At 38.4% G+C, this 23,601-nt stretch overlaps 1 protein-coding gene across 1 annotated transcript; it reads left to right on the top strand.

Moving 5' to 3' along the window:
- Nucleotides 1-5,742: 5,742 nt before the first annotated feature.
- On the top strand, nucleotides 5,743-14,563 carry cygb2 (cytoglobin 2). Its single transcript, XM_053498151.1, has 3 exons — nucleotides 5,743-6,081; nucleotides 13,442-13,673; nucleotides 13,783-14,563. Exons 1-3 carry the CDS (start codon nucleotides 5,939-5,941, stop codon nucleotides 13,945-13,947), a joined length of 540 nt encoding a protein of 179 aa, XP_053354126.1. The 5' UTR covers nucleotides 5,743-5,938; the 3' UTR covers nucleotides 13,948-14,563.
- Nucleotides 14,564-23,601: the final 9,038 nt, after the last annotated feature.

The following is a 23,601-nucleotide window of genomic DNA, read 5'->3' as shown; positions in this document are numbered from 1 at the left end:
TTTTTCTTTTTTTAATGTTAGAACGTAGTTTGTATAGCTTGTGGAAAAAAATATTTAAGTTAAAAATAACAGATCTTAATTTGTACCATTTTATCATCATTTCATCGCAAGTCTTTTCAAGCATCATGATATGATATTTTTGGCTAAGTTCACATTACAAGCCTTGCTGCACAGGATCAGATCGGATTTGCATGTCATGACGATTCACATTCATAATTACTAATGACTCTTATCTGATTCTAACATGGAGACGTCTGTCCTGTGAAACGACACACTTCCGCACATGCATACGGCTTTGCTCACGTGATCTGGGTTAAAATACGTCACAGGATCATTTATTTCAAACAATTGATGCGATTTTGGCAAAAATACAGTTGTTGTTGTTTTTTCTCTGGAGGACGGCAAGCAGTTAGTCGGCTGTATTTATTAAGGTCCAAAAGAAGGAAAAAAACCAGATGCCTAGCTTTAGCTAAATTAGCAGCTCTCGCTAGCAATGCTACGAGATCCCCTCGCTGCTGATGTTGAATAATGACACCAATTAACAAGAAGGTGAGCTGGCGGTGCTACCCGTGTATTGTGCCACTGGAGTTTATTTATGTGTAATTAAGATAAGTAATTTAATAGCAATAGCAATAGTGATAAAACTGGTAATGATGGTTGTTTCCATGTTCACTAATAAAAATGATGCTACTGTGCAATTGCGTGTAACATAGCAAACATCTGCCCGCCAATCAGGAAGAAGCATCTTGCACAGGCATCTGACCTGAATAAATGTGATTGAGTATTTTTCATGGGATATAGTAGACATCAGGGATGTTTCTCCCAGAGTGTGATTTATAGAAATCAAGATTAAAAAAAAGGAAAAGAACATCATGCAGTGATGAAAATTTTGCAGAAACAGAGACAATCCAGAAGCACAGAGAGGTTCGGAGACCTTCTGGCGGATGATGTTAACCTCCAGCAAGTTTGACTGACAGCCGGAGGAACGCAGCGCGCTCGGTGTGATGGGGTTAGCGGCGAGCACTTAGGCATGGAATAGCATTTTGAATGGTATTTTAGAGAGAAGCAAGGGGCACATAATCACCCTGAGAAAATTCACAGACGTGATGGGAATACTGAAGAGCGGCAACGTTAGGAAGTTTTATGTGACTCGGTCCAAACTTCTTTTATTTTCACATTGGTGCTTCACTGTCACTGTCGCAACGTATCAAGTCTCACGATTTGTGGTTTATGAAAAATAAATCTATGACTGTTAAACTTTTCTACTACACATAAAAAAAAGAGGCCGTTCCCGTGTTGATCCGTGTTACTGCCATTAGCTCCTACAATTGGCACATAAGCATTGGAACTGGACCTTGGAGCAATAGAAGAAGAAAGTGGTCTGGTCTAATGAATCTCATTTTCTTCTACATCATGTGGACGGATGTGTGTGCGCACACCGCTTTCCTTGAAGAAGAGACGGCGCGAGGTTGCACTATGGGAAGCTGCTGCTAACATCTTGGTGCCAGATACGAGCCATCAAAGACATCAGCTGTTATACTGAACTTCCAGCCACTTAACTCACACAGTATGAGTGCAGATCAATCCCTGCTTTCCGTTATCACCCAGATGAGGATGGGTTCCCTGTTGAGTCTGGTTCCTCTCAAGGTTTCTTCCTATTACCATCTCGGGGAGTTTTTCCTTGCCACTGTCGCCCTCGGGTCACTTATCGGGGACAAACTTACAGTGGGTAAGAAGTCCAAAACAAAATAATAAAAAAAGCGAAAAACAGAAAAACAGAGGCCGCAGTACTTGTTGTATGCCTTGAGTGACGGATGTCTCTTCCAATCAGTGATAAGAATTTCATTTGCAAACTATACCTGCCTTTTCCGGTTTCAATGAATTGTCGTTGTGTTGTTTCATTTGGTATGTTGTTTTTGGAGATATCAGTGTTTTCAGTTTTTGATTTTTTTTTTTAAACAATGTTTTTGATTTTTTTTTTGTTTTTGTTATTTTGATTTTGTTTTTGTTTTTTTGTTTTTGAATTTACTATTTTGTTTTTGTTTTGGTAATTTTGTTTTTCGTTTTCGGTTTTGTTGTTTTGTTTTTGGTTTTGTTATTTTGTTTTTAATTTAACTTTATTTGTTTTTGTTTTTGTTATGTCGTTTTGCATTTCTCGGCTACCATACAATCTAATCATTTGATTCGTACGCATTTTCTCACATTTCCGTACACATTTTTTTAGATTTTTATACACATTTCCATAATTTCCTTTTGTACAAATAAAATTTTATTGAATAGATACCACAGCACACCTTCAGAGGTCTTGTGGCGTCCATTTCTGATTTACCAGCACAAGGGAGACCCTACACAATATCAGGCAGCTGGTTTGAACATTACGACTGATCAGGGTTCGGCTGAGTGAGACTGAGAGCCAAAAAGTCATCCTACAGACAAAACGTCACTTCGTCTGATCGTCACAGCTCTGTAATAAGTGTAAACTGAATACATGACGATGTATTTCATTCTTTTTAAGGATACACACACACAACACAAATATGCACACATGCATGTACAATATGAGCATGCTGTATGCCTGTTCATGCACATGTTAATTAAAAAAGTCCCCAGAGATGGCCCTGGCTCGTGTTTGCTCATGTTTGTAATAATAAGCTAATAATAAAACTAATAAAACCGTGCCAGCAGAGCAGCGGGTGGAGATACGTCTGTGATGATGGAGGGCTGCTTTTCTCCCACTTGAGGAGCTTTTGAACACATACAGTAATACTCTATGAGCTCGCTACCTTACATGTGACCTAAAGATGAGGATGTGCGAATTTTGAATTTCTGACCTTTTGGCTAATGTAAAGTCTCCATAACTTTGTTTGCAGATTTATGTGTTAATGTCTCCTTATGAAACGTGTGGTGTCTAGAAAGATTTAACTGGTTTACATGAGATTCACCACACTCCACAGTACAAACTAAACAAATCGTATGTTGCATTTAAGTAACCTTGGACATGAGAAGTACATAAACAATGTTTTCCTTCATGTTTTCTCCATCACTCAAAACAGTGAACTGTAAATTAAACAACTTGTAAAATACAGTACAACTTTTAAAGGTTTGATTTGCTGCTGTATTTGGGGTTCCTGCTCTGAACAGCCCTTTGATGTGACCTGCTGAACTACTGAACTACTGGATTGAACAGAACAAAAATTAATAAGAATAAAGTAAACAAAAATTATTTTAAAAAATCACAATTTTGAACCTAATACTGTACAAGACAACTGCAATTAGTTTCAGTGTTCTCCACTTACCTTTAAATTTTACCCCCCAACATGTCTCTCTAAGTGAACCTATCACAATTCTTAGTGGGCGGGGCTTTATAGTCAGCATCTCCTTTTTGATCCATCAGTCTAATCGAGTGTTCTGCAGGGCCATGACAGAGTCATCAAGAAAGCAAAAATCAACACACACTTCACCCCAAAGTGCAGCGTAAAGTGGACTCCTGCTGAGGATGGCAGTGAAATTAATGCTTTAGCAATTCAGCAGAAAGAGACATGTGTAGGTGAGTTTAACAGCATCATTAGTATTTAATCAATAACATTATTTGAACGAGCTGGCTAGCTGCTGCTCTGTTCTCTATACATGGCTCTTCAACACAAGTTTTCTTGTTAAATCACATCCATAGTGTTCTCATAAAGTCTTTCAGACATTTTTCCCAGGACTGGCTCAAGTTCCATAAATGACAGAGCTGTAGTTCAAGACTGATAAACAACAACAACAACAAAAAACAGACCCTGTGATCCACAACAAACATTTTGGTTATATTTCAGCCTGACTTATTATTCAAAAGAACAGGTAACAGTTCCAGGTAAAACCTTTCCTTCAGCAGAAGCGGAGTGGGAACATTGGCTGAGTGGGCTATAAAACATTCCCCAGATCATCCATTACCTCTGGGCCATTCTGCTTCCTGTCTTTACCCGACATCTGGCTTGAACTCAGCATACGTAACTTGTGTATACTGATGGAAAAGGATTGCTCTGACTTCAAGAGGTCGGGGGAAAAGATTTATTTAAAGCTCCAAAAGAGAAGGACCTACTTTCTCTTCCTGACAGCTGAGATCTCCAGAGAAACGCTCAAGGAGCTGTGTGCCATCATGAACGCTTTAATAATCTAGTCCCTCAAAATCAGAGAAAAAAAATCAGTACAACAAGAAAACGAATAAATAAGATGCATTGAGAGAAAACAAAATAGTGTGACAGTACTGTAAGGTGTTACGGGAAGGTCCTAAGTTCAAACCCCTGCACCACCAAGCTGCCACTGTTGAGCCCCTGGGAAAGACCCTTAACCCCCAACTGCTCAGATGTGTAATGAGATACATGGAAGTGGCTCTGGATAAGGGTGTCTGCCAAACGCCGTAAAATGTACTGTAATTGTGTGGTCGTAAACAATTATGTAAATTCTCGTCAACCCTATTTGACCAGCATTTACTACACACCAACCTGAGACTCCAGAACTTGGAGTACAGCGCTCTATTCCCTGTTCTTGACCCATGTGACTGGCTAGCATTATTTCTGCTTGGCCAGATCGCATTAACAGATAATATTCCAACTGGAATTAAGTGATCTGGATACGGCATCTTTAACTTAACCTCCTGGTCAGGTTCTCTGTGAATCCAAAGTCAATCCTGGTGGTGGAACAGTTTGGAAAGGATGACAGTCCAGTCCATCACATGGCGCCACACAGAGACACATTCACACCTGGGACATTTTGCCAGCAATCAGAATGTTTTCGGAAGAGGGAAAGAAACCAGAATTCTCTGAGGAAACCAACATCAGGGCAACGTTTGAGCAATTCATACGCATATACACACAAATATGAGTCAGATTGTGATTGAGATCTTCCATCCATTTATTTGTCTAGGAACCTCTAGAACCCTCTAGGGACCGTGGCGTCCAATAGTGATTATCATTGGATTTATTTCCATTCTTACGACTTTGGTAGGACCTCCGGTCAAAATTCAGACACTACACGCAATTTGGGAACGCCAATCAGCTTTTGGACAGTGTGAGGAAACCGGAGCACCTGGAGGAAACCCACAAGCACGAGGAAAACTAGCAAACTCCATGCACACAGACCCCGAGGAAGGAATTAAACCCTGGAGGTGCAAGGCGATAGTGCGGACCACTACACCACCGTGTCGCCCTTGTGTATTTTACTGATGAAGTGAGTGTCCTCTAATTAGGTCAGCATTGCAAGTGTGTGTGTGTGCTTCTCCTCTTTATCCACATCATATTCGCCAGTGTGACTCTTTCCCCTCAAAGGAAGCAACACAGGTTCGTACTGTAATTTACAGCTTCCACGAAGAGAGACGGAGCGCGATCACGTTGACGAAGAACAGAAAGAGGAAAGGGTTGTTGGGTAACATAGGAATTCTCTCTCACCCTCCCCATCTCTCACTCTCTCACTCTCTCTCTCTCTCTCTCCCACGCCCACTCATCTCTCTCTCTCCTCCTCCTCTGTATCTCAGCTCTTCACAGAACCTCAACTTTAGAGCGGAGGCAACATCTGCGGAAGAGCACACACCAGAGGCACTGAGAGAGAGAACGAGAGAGACAGAGAGAGAGTTAGGGAGAGAGAGAGAGAGAGAGGCTTTTCAGACAGCATCAGCAAGGAAAAACAAGATCCACACGCCGTGAGTGCATGCGCCTGCATGTGTGTATGAGCGCGAGCGTGTAGTCGTGTGTGAGAGTCCGAGGGCACACTGCCTCCCCGAGGGGGTCGCGAGGGGCGAGGGCTGAGAGGAGGGTGGCTCAACGCTCTCTGCTCTCTCGCCCTGCGCTTCTGCTGCCCCCTCCGCCGCTCCTCACCGCCCCCCGCGCCGCTCATCTGTCCCTCTCCACCTGCCCCGCAGCCGCTCCTCTGCCCCCCCTCCCCGCCGTGGTGCGTGTGCAGCATGGAGCCGGAGCGCGACATGGCCGAGCCGGAGCGGAGAGAGCGCGCCGAGCCCCTGAGTGCCGTGGAGCGCGCCATCGTCCAGGACACCTGGGGGCGAGTGTATGAGAACTGCGAAGACGTGGGCGTGGCCGTGCTCATCAGGTACGGCTACCTGTCTTTCTTTTTTTTTTTAAGTTTTTAATTGAATGGAATTTAAATACTAAAAAAAAAAACATAATTATAGTATGTTATAGTATTAATTTTTTTGTTTAATGTGCTAAAATCTAATATTTTACACACTGCATTATTTATTATTAAAACTTTTCATTTAGTCTCTTTTTTATTGTTGATCTATTCAATTGTCTATTGACCTGAACTGTAATTGTCCTAAGTGTTTACACAATATGTAATGTACAATTCAATCAATTCATACTTGCAACTACACACACACACACATTCATTTTGTACAAATATAATTTGTAATATTGCATTAATATAAATGTGCACTATATCAGACCTGCTCAAAAACTGATCAGCACCTCCGCCGACCAATCAGAATCCGAATTCTAACAGCATTGTGATGTGACTTTAAATCATAGTTTTGCAGAAATTCCATGTCAGTGTTCTCACAGCCTCCTGAAATAGTTCAGCTGATGTGGAACGCTGCCCGCCGGCTGTGGAGGTGCCGTCACACATTTTCTCTCAACGCTCTGAGAATGCATTATGTCTAGCACTCTTTTTAACACTCACCTGACTGAATTCCATGCCGTGGGTAGACAGACAGAGAACACGCACTTACACACACACACACACACACATACACACATGCACAAAAACTCTTTCCAGGAAATAGGAATAAATAAAGAGAAACCTGTACAAGGTTAGTGGGAAGGATTTAGTTTCTGGCAGTGGGTTCGTGAGCACGTCTGTATCATGTCTGTTTGTTTTCCGAGAAGACACTCGAAAGTTGACGTCCTCCAGCAAGGGATGTGTTATGCATAATAAATTATAAATAAAATCAAGAAAATGAATTATTATTTTTCAAGAGAAAGGTAAGATCACTGGAAAGAAATTTCATGTTTAAAATCTTATTTACAAAATCCAGTGATTTTTTTTTTTTTTTACTTTTTAACCAATCAGGTCACAGGTTGGTGGCTCACGTGAGAAAAAGCACCATGGGGGACAAAGTGATCTTGTTATTGAGCAAGAATGGGAAGATTTACAACATGTTGAATCAAATTTATTTTAATAATATGTCAAGTTAAAATAAAAATCTGTATTTTTGGAAAGTGATAAGACTACAGAACATAACTTGCACTAAAGATACAATAGACACTTACTTAAATTAATTACTTAAAATAACAAATAACTTGTTTTAAAATCTACAGCACATAACTTGCGTTAAAGCTACAGTACAAAACGTGCGTTAAACATATGCTAAAGCGACATTACATTACTTCATTTAAAGCTTCAGGTCATAATGAGTTTTAAAGCTACAGTATGTAACTTGCGTTAAAGCTACAGTATGTTGCATTAAATCTACAGTATGTAACTTGCATTAAAGCTACAGTATGTAACTTGCGTTAAAGGTACAGTATGTTGCATTAAATCTACAGTATGTAACTTGCGTTAAAGCTACAGTACAGTATGTAACTTGCATTAAAGCTACAGTATGTAACTTGCGTTAAAGCTACAGTATGTAACTTGCATTAAAGCTACAGTATATGCTGCACTCGCAATGCATTGTGTTTAAGCTACAGGATGTAATGTGCGTTTTAAGGCTACAGTACAAAAATTGTGCTAAAACTACACTACGTAACTTGCGTTAAAGCTACACTAAATAACTTTCATTAAAGCTAAAATATGAAATTTGCACTAAAGATACAGCTGTAACTTGTGTTAAAGCTTCAGCACCCTTTATTAAAGCTACAGTACGAAATTTGCGTTAAAGCTACAGTCATAACTCATGTTAAAGCTACAGTAATGCTACCATAACTCGCAGTAAAGCTACAGATCGTAACTTGCGTTAAAGCTACAGTATGTAAGGTGTTAAAACTACAGTCCATAACATATGTAAAAATATACAGCATTAAAGATACAGAACAAAATTTGCACTAAAGCTACAGTACGCAATTTGTACTGTGCATAATGTGCATTAAAGCGACAGTACGTGACTTGCGATTGAGTAATAGGACATAACTTGTTTTAACTAACAGTGTGGAACGTACATTAACACTACAGTTTATAACAGCTGAAGGTTAAAGATTCAGTACATGATGTGTGTTTTGTATTTTTTTCACTACAAGGCAGGATTGGAACAATATATTGAGGTCTGTAGGGTAATTTATTCAGTGGACAGTACACACACACACACACACACACACACACACACAATGTTCTAAATGAGTGAAACCCAGAGGACTTGTTAAAATAGATTTCTTTGGGTTACCAGGACAACAGTCAGGAAACACAATGTGATTTTTGGGTTAGAGGGGTAAGCATGTCCCTGTAGTGTCTACACCATGTGTGTGTGTGTGTGTGTGTGTGCGTGCATTGGACTGTACAGTGTGTTTTCCGAGCATAGAAACAGCCAACTGAGGTGTTGTTCCAGTCGTCCTGTAATGTGGATGTGTGATGTCTCGTCTCTTGGAAGTCCTGAGATTCTCTCCCTTAAGTATAGAGGTGTTAAAATCTCTCGGATCTACAACTGCAGCCTTTTCCTCGGCTGATGATGCTCGACTACGGTTTGGTACCAGTCCAGATCTCTAGGACTGAAATTAGGCGGATTTCCAGAAGTTATTAATAAAAAAAGAAAAAAAACAAACCAAGCCGTGATCTCATCAGCTGATCAGAGAGTTGCTCATTTCACTGCTGATTTTAGCAGCTGATAGATATTTGGCTTCTCATCTCATTTCACACATATTTTTTTTGGAAATGATTAAACTGGCAAGTGCATCTTGTTATTACTCTTGCCTGAAAAAAAAGGCAAATTGATATTAAACACTTGATAAAGATAAAATGATAGATAACCCTGACAGCGCAATGCGAATATAGTTGTTGTTATTATGGTTACATCTCAGACGGTGTGATCTCACTCTATTCTTGACACTTTTACACATTTACACACACTTACTGTACTGAAGTGTGCTATTCTGATTTATTACACACTGATTACAATTTTAATGTGTTAGTTGGATCATATTTTCTGGGATCCTTAAATTTCCGTCTGTAGCTTTAAATCAAAACAAGCTGCTCCGCCACACAGGTCCCTTCATGGAAGTGCATTAAACTTTCCAATCAAAATTCAGAAAATGTTTCTTCATTTAGTGACGAAGGTGTGTTAAAGCACAATTACAGACAAAAAATAAGAAAAAAAAGAAAAAAAAGGAAGAGATGGTTGATTCTGTGCGTTCTCTGTATACACAGACTAGAGACTCAGGTGAATACCATAAAATGATCAAAAAGTGGATTTCGCATAATAGGTGTCCGTTAAAAGAAACCTACAAATTTTTATGAGGGAATGAGCCGGCTAGCCAATGGGCTGTCAGTGAGCGTGGCTTCTTTTGATGTCTCTTGTACATCATGCAAAAATGAACAATTCTTTTGGCCATATCGTGTCTGAAACATTAAATTCTCCTTCTATTAACAGTAAAGGACGAAAGTCAGAGCTGACTTCTAATTCTAAAACAAACTATATTGTGGTTTAATATGTTTTGGCTAGTGGTTAAACAAGGAAATCCCCTATTGTGACCTCATATAGCATATAGAGGTGTTCCCCTGGGCTTAATGCTCAGCTCCATACAGCTCTGCTCAAACCTATTCAGTCCTGGATCCTGTTCTCTGGGCATTATTTTTTAAGAGCTGCAGTAACTATAACGCTAAGTTTAGCTTCTGTATAATGCTGAATATTTAGGATATTAATGATTGAGGGGTTTTACATATATTTTCCCACTTATGGGCGCTTGCATGGGCGTTTCCATTTCTGATTGGCTAGGAAAATACACATTTTAGGCGCATACAGGGGTGTTTTATTGGAAAAGGAGTAAAAAAAATCGAACAGCCAAAATGCAGGATCTGAGATGCATTAAAAGTCTTATATTACTTTAAGTATTATATTAAAAAAAAAAAAAACATTATATTGTGTGACCTTTAAAAAAAAGCTGGTCATCAAATATGGATTTAATGTTATCCGTCTTAATGAGCATTCCGGGATTGATCAAATGTTCTCCAGGCGTCATTTTCCCTAAAAATCCAAAAGGTCAAGAGCCATACAGTACACAGACACTAAAAACTCAAATCTCTATCTTTGGTTCTTTCTTTTTCTAACTAATTAAAACGTCCCCATTTGGCTCCGCAGCACAAAGTCGGTTAAATTCATCGCCGCAAGCATCAAATATAATATGATAGCTCGACTAATAGGATCATAAGGAGGAAATCAACGTTTTTTAATTTCATGAGTACATTACTGCCCGCAGCCATGCCATCATAAAGTCAGATTTAATTTACAATGAGAGTTAAACACGGGTCAGAGTTATGCGAGCGATATTTAAAAATAAATAAATAAATAAATAAAGTTAACATCGCTCTCATAGGAGGTGAACATGTGCCAAAATTTGAAGTCATTACAAAAGTCTGTTCTCATTTTTCCCAACACTTTCCAGCAATAACACTAACAAAGCGCTGATACTGGAGACTCCTTCTATAAGAATGTAACAAACATCTTCTAAGTTAAAAAAAAAAACAATATCAATAACAATTATAGATAAAAAAAAAACAAGACATCATTTATTGATAGTTGTAGATAACGAGAAGTGTGGTTTCTATAGAAACTATAACATTAGGGTATTAATATGAATGTGTGTTTTTCCAGAATGCAGGATTCGATACATATAAAATACACATTTTTAAACATAAAAAAAACACCACACACTCAACTGAAATCGGTCCGTGCGTTTGGAAATGGTGTTTCTTGTATTGTTCATTAGCAAGTGTTGGGAAACCTCCAGGGACCCCAGAGGCCAATGGTCATCACCTTTGGATTTATCTACATTGTACGACCATGGTAGGACATCCAGGCAACATTCACACGTGCAATGCCCATTAGCGTGATCTTTGGATTGTGGGAGGAAACCGGAGTACCAGGAGAAAACCCACCAAGCATAGGGAGAACATGTAAATTCCTTGCACATCGACCCAAGGGGGAATCGAACCCGGACCCTGGAGGTGCAGGGCGACAGTGACAACCACCAAGCAACCGTGCCACCAGCTACAGTAATATCGAACAGAAATTGAGGTTTAAGTCATACTGGGGTTTTTTTCCACGCCAGCCATTTTTTTAACCAGAACTGGTTCATGGATTTCATCAGGGCTTTAGGAATCTGTCACCCGGATTCATGGAAAATCTCCAATCTTTCATCGGAGGTTCTTCTCGATATACTTGACAGCAGAGTCTCTAAAACCCTGGCTGTACGCCACCTCTGTTTCATTGAGGTTTCTACAGCTAAGATGGCACTTAAAATAGCTCCCTACATAAACACTGGTTCAGGAAAATGAGGTCAGCTCGGGGTTCCAAAGTAAACTCCATTTACTTTGTCGTTGGCACAACTGGTATAAACATATACATTCCTCCGGGATTTCTTTTGTCAAAGAGTCTTTCAAGCGTACCACTTTATTGCATCCAATCCCAGATTCGCTTATATTAACAACACGGAAAGTCAATCTACGAAAAGCCGTTGTTAATACGTCGTGGTCTTAATAGCACGCGCTTCCTGCTTCGTGTTTCCATCCGATAAAAGTGCGCTAATTAGCGTCTTGACGTCGGATGAAAGTGAATCCGGTGGATTATTTCTGAAGGGAGCGGAACGCACTGTGCAGAATCTCAAGCAGAAACAGGGTTACACAATTTGCGCTCGACGTGCTTATTATGGGATGCTCATAATCAACACTGAGGCGTTCTGGCAGGCAGAGATAGTGAGTGAAATATTGGCAGAGGGATAGGTCTCTCTCACGCTCTCTCTCTCTCTCTCTCCTTTTCTCTCACTCTCTCCTTCTCTTTCTCTCTGCCTGCCTCTGCACCTGCCTCCCATTTCCCATGCTGTGAGTTAATGACATCCCTCTTGTCAAAGCATCAAAACCACTTCGGCTCTGCAGTGCAATCATCCACATCCACACTCGCCTCCTTCTCTTCTCCCTTCCTCTATCTTCCTTAACCCCCACGTCTTTATCCCTCCTTTCAGGGTCTTCTTCCGCCCGTCACAATTGCACGCACATACAGTATCCACAAGTTTATATTTATACTGAAGTGTCTCTCTGGTACTTCTCAACCTCTACACCCGCCATATAATCCTCTGGCGGAGACTTTAAACATCATATGCAGAACCCTACAATAGTGTTTCTCTGTAAAAAATAAATAAATAAAATGCTCGAAATAGAATGCTATTTTGAAGGATAAGAAGCATTAATTGTCCAATGGTGCCTCTAACCTATCTACTCTATATGATTTAGGCGCTGTCTCTGTAGACCTCTAAAACAACCTGTTTCTCGGTTAGGAAGGACTCGAAGTATAATTAATTTTTATATTTGTTGTAACAATGTAACTTAATGTCTCTGCCACAAGACTTATTTACAAACTTCTTTAGATGTCTCTTAAGGAGAACCCCTTGATGGTTATGTGCAAAAAACAATGTTTCCATCAGAAACATCGCAAGCTAAGCCTAATTATTTGATGAACTCTCAAATGGGAACCTATAACACATGTGTACGTACTAAAAAACGAAAAACTGGAGTGTTTCATACTGTCAAGTCCATACATTATTGAACAATGGTAAGTCTCTTGGCGTTTGGACTCTGCACACCTTCACACTAAATTTGAAAACACTTGAACATTTGAACAATTAAAACATTTGCTTTAATTCAATGGGCTCGACAAAATTGTCACATAAACCATTTAGGAATTACAGACATTGTCATACTCCCACACACATGCATACTGTTTTTGGTGGTCAAATGGCAAATTAAAATATTGTTGTATGTAATTGGGAAAAAAGGTGTCATGATTTAACCCAACAACAATGTTTTTTTTTTTTCTATCAGGTTCCAGTATGAACAATTTTCAAAGGTATCCCATAATTGTCCAAGAAACTCTCAAATCACCTAAAGAGCCATTTTTGCATTCACTGGGATGTCTTTAGTACATTAGTACATCTGCACTAACTATATTCTCCTACTGTCCCTCTGAAGAACCAACTAAAGTGTCTATGCAGAACTTAATAGTGTATTTTCCTATCATAAACGGGTCCAAGCCAGATCATTTTTGTAAAAGATCCAATAATCCCTTACTATAAAAGAGTACATAGATCAAGAAACAAACACCAAACTATTACTTATTTGTTTCTTCTTAATATCTAGTACCTGTCAGAAGATTAAAATTTTGCCTTATGCACGTTTTTCTTGCTCTGAATAGACAAGTCAGATTCCTCCATAACTCAATCTCCTAATTTGATGGACCTCCTTTCTTCTCCAGATTCTTTGTGAACTTCCCATCTGCCAAGCAGTACTTCACTCAGTTTCAAGACCTGGAAGACCCTGAGGAGATGGAGAGGAGCTCCCAGCTGAGGAAGCATGCTTGTCGTGTCATGAACGCCATCAATACAGTGGTGGAAAACATCCACGATCCAGAGAAGGTCTCATCTGTGCTGGATCTGGTGGGCAAAGCCCATGCTGTCAAACATAAAGTGGAACCCATGTACTTTAAGGTACAAGACAATAACCTAAATTTCATGAATGTTTGGGTCATGTAATAAGATGTCGAGGATATCAAAACTGTTAATATCCTTAAATACTTTCCCTTCTTTTACACCTCAGATACTAAGCGGCGTGATTCTCGAGGTTCTCTCTGAAGACTTGGGTGAATGTTTCACCGATGAGGTGCAGGTGGCCTGGACCAAACTGATGGCACTGCTCTACTGGCACATCACTGGAGCGTACCAAGAGGTGGGCTGGGTCAAGCTCTCCAGCTCAGCTGTCTGAAAACCGGCCCGGATCACACACCTCCACGCATGGTGCATTGCCCTCCTACTGAATGTTCTGAAAAGGAGTGGCAAGTTATTGATAAAGCAAAAGACTGGTTTTATCCAAACACACACCCACTCCTTCTTCATTTATTTTAGTTCTTCTTGATCAACTTGTGTCTTTATTCAAACTAAACAACTATCTCTTTTTATTTCCATTCCTGTTTTGATTTAATTGAAGAACATATTTTACATCAACCATTCATTCATACCACCAAGCAAAAAAAATGAACACATTATCATTTAAATCTATTGATAGCCAGACATTTGACTTAAAATTAATTTTCTATTTCATGCAAATTGAGCTTATATAAAAATCATTCTGTCTAGCATCTAAATGATTGTTCAGGTTTCCCTCTGGTGGAAACTTTAACCATTTATTTAAAACGCTACAAAAGAAAGGGATGGAGAAATGAAAGAAAAGCTAGATTGTATCTGCTAGAGTGTACTTCTCTACTAGAATTTATACACTCCATAGATCACTAGCTTTGTGCCCTTGATTACTTGAAGTGTTTAATATAACAACAGTTTCCTATTAGATTTCTTTTGTAAGCTAGAACCCCATAATTATCCAACAAGCCCTCAAACTCTAAAGAAGAATTTTTCTTCTTTAAAAAGGTAACCAACCTTTTTTTTAAGCTAAGAACACTTGCATTTAACCTGTAAAGAGCCCTTAATGAACTGCTGAAAAAAAAATTGTGGAAGGGTGTCAGGTGCATTTCAATATTTATTAGAAGAGCACTCTAATCCATACGTTACAGATCCAGTCTTTAACCTTTAACTGTCAGAAAGTATTCCGAGTAGAACCCTTGTCTACTTTAAGAACCCTCATTTATTCAGTGAACCCTTGAATAAACCCACTTTATCATATTAAGTGTCTTGAATACTTAAGTACCTCCTGACCCTTCTACTTTTACATTTAATGATTGACCTTAGTACTTATAGTACTTCGGAAACAATCCCAATTAGAACCCTATTTCATAAATTTGAAACAATTAACTACTGGGGTAATCTGCTGGCCAGTTAATTAATCACTAAAACATATTTATAATTGTTTTATCCCAGATTTAATAATAATAATTAAATAATGAATAATACTTTAAAGTAATATTATTCAATAATTTTGGAGTTTTACTGTATGTGATAAAGTGGTAAACAAAATTGTTTCTCAGATCACTTTTCTGCTCCTTCAACCTATATTTAATGTCCATGCAACATTTTAAACATTAACTGCTTGTTGGTGGGTGGCACGGTGGCTTAGCGGTTAGCACTGTCACCTTGCACCTCCAGGATCCAGGTTCGATTCCAAGCCAGGTTCGAGTCCCGTCTCTGTGTGCATGGGGTTTACATGTTCTCCCCGTGCTTGGTGGGTTTCCTCCAGGTAGTCCAGTTTCTTCTCACAGTCCAAAGACTTGCAGATTAGGCTAATTGGTGTTTCCAAATTGCCCATAGTGTGTGAATGAGTGTGTGAGTGTGTGTATGCCCTGCGATGGATTGGGACCCTGTCCAGGGTATACGACACCTTGTATCTCGTCTCCTGGGATAGGCTACAGGCCCTCCGCGAACCTGTATACAGGATAAAGCAGCATAGACAATGAGTGAGTGTGTGTGTGTGTGTGTGTGTGCAGGTTAACAGTGAATTCACTTCATCCCATTTTATAGCAGAAGTACACAACAGAAAAATGGGCAGAAAGCGAAACCGTATTTTGAAAGAAAGCAGACCATATTATTGACTTGAAGATAACTTGGAAATGACAGCGACTGTTTGATAGACGTGTATAGAAATAAATCATGATGAATCCTAATATTAATTTTGTAACGCCACTGACATTCTTTCAGCCGTGAAATGTCCAAGCGTTCAGAAAATTCCACCGGGTAATTATAGTTGTGCAAAGTCAAAGACTTGTAATTATCATAATTTACCATAATTACAGTGGACGTGATGTTGTGTGTGTTTGCGTGTGTGTGTGTGTGTGTGTGTGTGTTCTCAAACACACATGCACTGTGTATCCTAAATAGCAACTAGTACCATATACCTAATGTTTCCTTGGATATTTGTCAGTCATTCTGAATTCATACACACACAAACACACACACACAAACACACACACGCAAACACACTGCTGTATGGCTTCTCACTGTCCTTCAACGTTGTGTCCAAATTATGAGCATACAATATAATCCCCACTATCCCCTATGTGGGATTATGTATCACACTAATAAACTAATATAGAAAATGTAATTATATTATTTATTAATACAATTATTTTATTATTCTACTAGTATGCTATTATTAATTTATTTATTATACTATTATTAATAGTATTATCATCTTTATAAATATCTGAACATCTCAAATTACACTGGATGTGTCCCAAATTATACACGCCATGTTCACTATATGTGGCGTATAAACACTATAAAAAATGTCCTAAACCACATATTCACCATGTTCACATATTCAAGAGACAATAATTCCAGCTTCATTCTAAATCTAAAAGTCTTACCATCTGTCCAATGCGGACGTGTCCCAAATCATACAATAAATTCTCTACTACATAGGGCAAGTCAACACCATTCAAAACCCCATGAACAGCATTCCAAACATCCCATCCTATATCTAAAGTCAATGTGTCCTCCTAAATCATATATCATATGTCCTCCTAAATCATAATGTCTACAGGTATAATTATTTAGTACAAGACACGTAACATTGATATACTATAAATAAGTTAAAAAACGACACTGTTTTCACTGTAGCGTATATAGTATACAATATCGTATACAGTATATCATAGGACGCACTTGTCCCTTTTAAAGCATTACACACACACAGACACACACACACACACACACACACAGAGACACACACAAATACATATTTTAACTATGTCCCAAATGGCACAACTGTCCTTCTTCAAGTTCACACTTCAGAGTGAATGCGCGTTAAAATTTAAGTATTAGAGACCTACTGTAGCATCAGCACAATCCCTTAGTTTCACCATTTTTAAAATCCCACAACTGGAACATGATTTCTAAACGGGCTATTAAGTAAAATTCATGAAGTGTCATAATTTAATGCTAATGCAAGGTAAAAATGGGGAACTGCATCTTAAATGACAAAAAACAATTATTGCTTATGCTAGCTAGCTGCCTTAAATAGACATTCCTAGCTAACAGAATTTTTTATTGATATTTTTTTTTTTGGAACTGGTAAATTTTAAAGTGATATTAGAAAAAAAAAAATAAATAAATAAAATCTCAACAGCTTACTGTCACCTTATGTGACTGGATTTCTAATAGGATCTTAAGGAATAGTTAAAAATATTAAATCTTAATTTTTACGGTTAGCTAGCCATCTTAAATAAAACTAATCTGCAGGATTTTTGAGAGGATTTTAAGTGCAATTTTACAATCTTAAATCCTCCCTGCTTTATGGATAGCTACTGTAGCTATCTTAAATTAGCAAATCTGATTTGAAAGGATACTTTGTTATATTTTTAAAAATTAATTCTAATGGCTGTACTGCTTAGCTAGCCATCTTAAATTAGCTAATCTGACAGGATTTTTGAAATTACTTTATGTTTTATTTAAAAATAATTCATCCTCATGGCTTTACTAGTTATTTAGGTATCTTAAATGAGATAATCTGTCATGATTTCTGAAAGAATTTGAAGTAATATTTAAAAATCCTAAACCCTTTCTGCTTTTAGGTTAGCAAGCCATCTTAAATTAGCTAATCTGACAGGATTTCTGAGAGGCTTTTTTGTTACATTTTAAAAAATGTTAGTTCTAATGGCTTTACTGGTTAGCTAGCTAGCTATCAATTCATGTGTCTTTACTAGCTAGCTGGCTGAAATGCGCTAATCTGACAGGGTTCATTACTTTACTGGTTAGGTTTTTAGTGCTACTACTTCTGACTGGATTTTTGAAAAGATCTTCACTGCTAATGCTAAGCTAAAATGACTTAACAGGATTGTCAGGATTGTTGTGATGATATATAAAGTAAATCTTACACTCTTCAGCTTTTCATATTCTATGACTGACAATGAATTTTGACGGACTGACATATTTTCTGAGAAACAGTGATATTCCTGAATGTTTATAATATTCACTAGAAATGCCAGCTAGCTAGATGACATTACCTCTTCTCTCTGTTTTTGTTTTATTTGAAAAGCTAAAACAAGCCCATCTATCTTACGGCATTTATAAACTGGACTCAGAAATGTCATATTCATGAAACGTCATAATAAAGTCATTATGGCTAACATTAACTAGCTAACGTATTATTTATAAAAAAAATAAATAAATTGGGTACGGTTATTGTGTCAAGCATTATCGCCAAGCAGTTTTGGTAGCTGAGTCCACACAATTCGGGAATGAGGGCCGCAAGACTGCAGTGTGCCATTTGGGGCAGAGGCCCTTACTCTCACTAGTAGAGCAATAAACAGCTATCTTAGAAAACGGACTGTTGTACTTTGTGTGTGTGTGTGTGTGCAAGTGTGTGCGTGTGCGTTTGTTAGACCTGATGTTTCCCTCCATAGTAAGCTTTTCCTGACAGCTTGTTTATTAAACACCTCTTCACCATTCATCCATAACTCACAAAATGGCAACATACTGTTAGCTCCTGCTTTCTCTTTCCTTCATCCTCTCTTTCTTTCATCCTCAGACCTCTTCTTGTGCCACCAATCCATCCTGCTATTCTTTTCCTTTGTACTGATCTCAGTCTCTCTCTCTCTCTCTCTCTCTCTCTCACATGCATGCATGCAGTCTGTCTCTCCATCTTTCTCATTCTCTTGTGCACGTTGTGGCCTTCTTTTTTCTCTTCTTGTCTTTCAATGTGTCTCTCTATATTTGGATATCTCTCTCTCTTTCTCTCTCTCTCTCTTTCTCTCTCCTCTTCTGTGTCTTGTGTTCCCCTGACAGATGTTTCCATTAGCTGGCTGATGCCCACCTGCTGGGCTCGCAGGCTGTCTCTTTGAAACATACTGTGCCAGGTTTTACTGTCGTTTACACACACACACACACACACACACACACAAACACACGCTCTTTCAGCCTCGTACTCTGTACTCTCAATGTTCTCTTGTGAAAAGTTCTTGTCTTTTCAAAGCTTGGACTTTATATTTTTCTACATATGTGAACAAAAATGGGTATCAATGTCTAGAATATTTAAGTATGGATTATAATATGTTGTATTAGGATTCTCTTTGTACACACACTGCTAATGTTTAATGAGGTTGTGACTAGTGCTAATGAGAAACTAGTAAGTGAGATGATCTAGAACTGAGTATATGAATAAAGTTATTATGTCCAGCTCTGTTTGTGGTGATGAGTTGTTTCTGTAGAACGCTCTCGTGTTGCCTGTCATGATGCATAGTTTTAAGCCACTTTTTATTTATAATCCTGAAACCCTAATAAAATAATCCTTTCTTAATGTAATTCTTTATAGATGATCAAAATTTAGTTTTTTCTAGGTGATAAAACTTTACTTTAAATTAAAAAATAAAAAAACATATAGTAACAATTGACATGTGGTGTTTATTACCCTCAATCACTTCACCCAAAAGTCACAAACTTGTACATTTTTCTGGGAACAAGAATCTTGGTGTTGTTTTGCCATTTTTTTTGACATTTCTTTAGGAATGCTAATTAAAAATTGTTAACCTTTTGTTAAAACGAACCATGGCACCTGAGTTGTTTCATCCTCGGACACACCACCCATGGGCCACAAAAGCTATGTTCACATTACAATCCACGTCTGATCCATTATCAGACCATACAATTCCATTATCTGAAAATAAAGTGGATGCATCTGTCCTCTGAAAGGGCACGCTGATTCGTGCATTTAAGCAAAGAGCCCTAACAAACAAATACATTTCGCATTATAGTAAAATTCTGCATTGAGTCACTTCAGGCTGCTAATGTTAATGTATCCAGGGCCTCTCATATCTTTTCCTTTTCCATGTCACCTGCGATGTTATAATTTCACACGCGCTTCCACCGGAGAATAACATTACAGCATTAAACTGCGAAGAAGTCGCAGTTTTAATGCCGTACAGAACACAATGCCTCAGGAAATCCGATCTGTCTGTTTACACGACAATCACATTAGCACACATCTAATTTATTTCCGCATATGAAGGAGGCCTGAAACCGATCTCGAAATATCGGAATGCACACGTTTTTTTCCTTTTTACACGGACATAGAACATATCGGATATGTGTCACATATGAGCAAAAAATCGGAATCGGGTCAGATTTACCTGACAGTGCAAACGTAGCCTTAGTCACACTACAAGCTCCAGAATCCTGAAGATCAAGATGCCATGACTGAATTAAAGCATTTATTTGTGTTTTTTATTTGTTTAAATTATTATATTAGAATTTCATCATGAAAACATATGACATTTACCAACCAGTCATGTGGAAAAGGCCGTGTTTAGGCAGGTCACATTGCCTCTTTCTGTAAAGGAGGCAGTTCTTGGCTGTATTCATTTGGCAAATTTTACCAGAAGAATTTAAGACTATATTTAAATGGAAAATTTAAGCTCTGTTTCATTTGGATTTGGGGTTAAATAATAGACCAGACATCGTGCACAGACTGGCACTTTCTGAATCCAAATAGAGATGCCTCTGTGCTGTGAGAGCTGGAGGATGCTGTTGATCAATATCATTTGTGTTGTTCTTCGTTTACAGCCTGAGGGCAGAGCAGATACTCTAGTTTCTTAACTGAGCTGAATACAAAAGTCTCGCTTAATATGACCAAAAACAGAAGAGATGGAGAAATTGACAATTCCATCTTGTGTGGTTATAATCAGACCTCCTCCAGACGTGATCCCATCCATGTGACCTGCTGCGCATCTTCCCCTTATTGCTGACTGACGCGTTCTCTGGGTGTACAGATTATCCCTGGTGCTATTAATAGTTTAAGCAGATGAACAAAAATAATCTTGCGTGACTGACACTGACAGTCTTCATCACCATCATGACAAAACACATAATCAGAGCGGCATGGTCATTTCCAAAAGCCACTTGCAAGCTGCATTCACTTTTTGCACTAACGTTATGCAAAATATTGTGCCGGGATCATCATTTATAGACGTACGGCCATCTTTAAAACGTTTGCACCCTGAAAATGTCTCTAAGAGTCCCATCACTGTACTGTCCTTGAAGTCTTCGGTAATTGTCAGTCGCCTGTTTTACGCCTTCATTCACCAGGAATCTCGTCACAAGTCCCGGTTTGACTTGAACAGCAAGTACTAACTTACTACTTAGTATGACAAATTTGAAATTGCACAGGTTTTAGACAACTTATTTAGATGACATGACTTCATTTTCACTTCAATATCTCATCGTTTCAGGCCTCAAGGAAAAAAATATCTTTAAAGCTAAAATTTTTTCAAACGTTTGCTTGGGACTCTTTGAATACAGAGTACGCAATATGTTTTGTTGCTACTGTTCTGCTTTCTTTTTTTTCACTAACCCCTCAAAGTTATCTGAACAGTCAGCAGCATATCTTAATGAAACACCCCCTTACATGAAGAGACGTTACTGCAACAGCGAGAGCTTCAGGAATTTAAGTTATTCAAGCCAGAAGCGTTCTAAAATCAGAGACCTCCTGTCACTAATACGTCCCCGCTAGGTGATCTTCCTAATGCACATCTGATACGTTTTCAAATTATGCAAAAAGCTGGAGAAACCAGGCAGTAGTGGAAGTCGCTTCCTGATACACTTTCCTGTTTCCCGTCCCTTTATGCGCATTGAGTGTCTGAACCCAGGCGCAGATCTTTGGATTAGCTGTAGATTAGCATGGAAACGCATACATCATGGAAAAGCAATATTTACATAAAATATATTGTAATAAGTGAAATAACAATCAATAAAATGAATCACATTACTGTATGTAAATTATATCAGTCTCTTAGTCATTTAGGTAGCTGTTGTTTTTGTTTTTTTGTCATAATAAAAGCAATTATTTGTGGTTCTTTGTGTGTTGCCTTTTTTTATTAGTTTATTTCGAAATGAAAATTGAAAGTCTGGCTGACAAATTGTTACTGACTCATGCACTAACTAACATACTAGCTAACGTCAGCTATAACTAAATTCAACAGCTCATAAATTAAAAAAAGGATTATTATTATTATTATTATTATTATTATAGTAAAATCATTACTTAAAGTCTAATAATGAATAGTGTGGCAATGTGCAGTAGTAGCTAAAGTACCAGTCAAAAGTTTGGACACACCTTCAAATTCAATGTTTTTTGTTTAGTGATTTATTTTCTACACTTAAAAAACTATATGGAGATTTAAATAAAAGTGAGTAAGGTTAAGACATATAGAATGATGTAATTAAGTAATAATAACAAACAACAGTCAGTAGGACAGCTTCAGCAGCACGGTGGCATAGTGATTAGCACTGTCGCCTCACACCTCCAGGGTCGAGTGATCGATTCCCGCCTTCGGTCTGTGTGCGTGGAGTTTGCTTGTTCTGCTGGTGCTTTGACCCTGAGAAGCCCTCCGTATAAATATCATTACATTTCGTGTTGCAGAGCTCTAACCCGACCACCCAACACAAAAGATTTGTTTATTTTCAAATATTTTTTAAATCTATTTTAAAAAGTTTTCAAATTCTGCAAATATTTCTTTTGCCGCCAATTCGTCATCACATTCAGGCTATTAAAGAAAGAAAATTTATATTAGATTTACCTTTTATTAGGTATTAACAGGAAGACAGTCTGTAAATAAGTGTCCTAATGTGTCCAGTTTCTTTGTTCTTTTTGCACGTGTTTGTACAACATTATACAGTATAAGTCTTTAATTTAAATAGTATCTATAGCATATAGCCTCTTAAAGTAAAAACGAATCATATTGTTTGTGGTAAACAGGTTTTAAGAAAATTCCCTAGAAGTAGTTGATATTAAGTTTTTGTTAAAATCAGTCTTGGCTGGGATAAGAAATGATCTCCCTAAAGTCGTACAGTATTACAGAAACCCAAAATCCACTGATGTTATATTTGTGCCAGATGTTGATCGATCTGCGTGTTGTGTGTGTGTGTGTGTGAGTGTGTGTTCTTATCTCGGCAATAAGCCTCGAATGAGAAATCCCAAGTGTTTTTATTAGAAATCCCAAATGTTCTAGTTAACAGCCACAGGAGCAGGCTCTCTAGGTTAAGGTCTGACGTGCTCGCTGAGGATCATCACCTTAAACATTAGAATGTGTCGAATTTTATAACATTTCAGAGATTATTTACGTTTACGTTATTTACGCTTGTTACTGAGACATTAATTCCCAGACAAATCCAAGTTCTCTAATGCTTCTAATCTCTGAATCTCTGAGTAGCAGTCTCTCTGTGCTGCCCCTCTGGCGTGTTACTGCTCTCCAAATCCACACACGGATTAGCATTCTTCCTAGCATTAAGCGGACTAGCTTTGCTATATCAGTTCTGATGAATTAAACAGACTCGCACCCATGCATCTGTTCAGCCTCGCGCTCTCCTTATCGGACAGTTAATCAGGGATCTCAGGTTTGGGACACAGGGAGGACGGGAGTAACATCAACTAGCATCCTGAAGTGGCATGGTCATGGCCGAGTGCAGCTAATCAGCAGGG

The sequence above is a fragment of the Clarias gariepinus genome, chromosome 6, assembly GCF_024256425.1.
Source record: "Clarias gariepinus isolate MV-2021 ecotype Netherlands chromosome 6, CGAR_prim_01v2, whole genome shotgun sequence".
NCBI lineage: Eukaryota > Metazoa > Chordata > Actinopteri > Siluriformes > Clariidae > Clarias > Clarias gariepinus.
Note: the sequence above shows the minus strand (reverse complement) of the source record. Positions and strands in the feature narration are given on the sequence as shown.

Coding starts and splice junctions, on each gene's coding strand:
- cygb2 (XM_053498151.1), top strand. CDS start 5,939: ATGGAGCCGGAGCGCGACATGGCCGAGCCGGAGCGGAGAGAGCGCGCC. Junction 6,082..13,441: donor GGCGTGGCCGTGCTCATCAG/GTACGGCTACCT, acceptor TTTCTTCTCCAG/ATTCTTTGTGAACTTCCCAT. Junction 13,674..13,782: donor TGGAACCCATGTACTTTAAG/GTACAAGACAAT, acceptor TTTACACCTCAG/ATACTAAGCGGCGTGATTCT.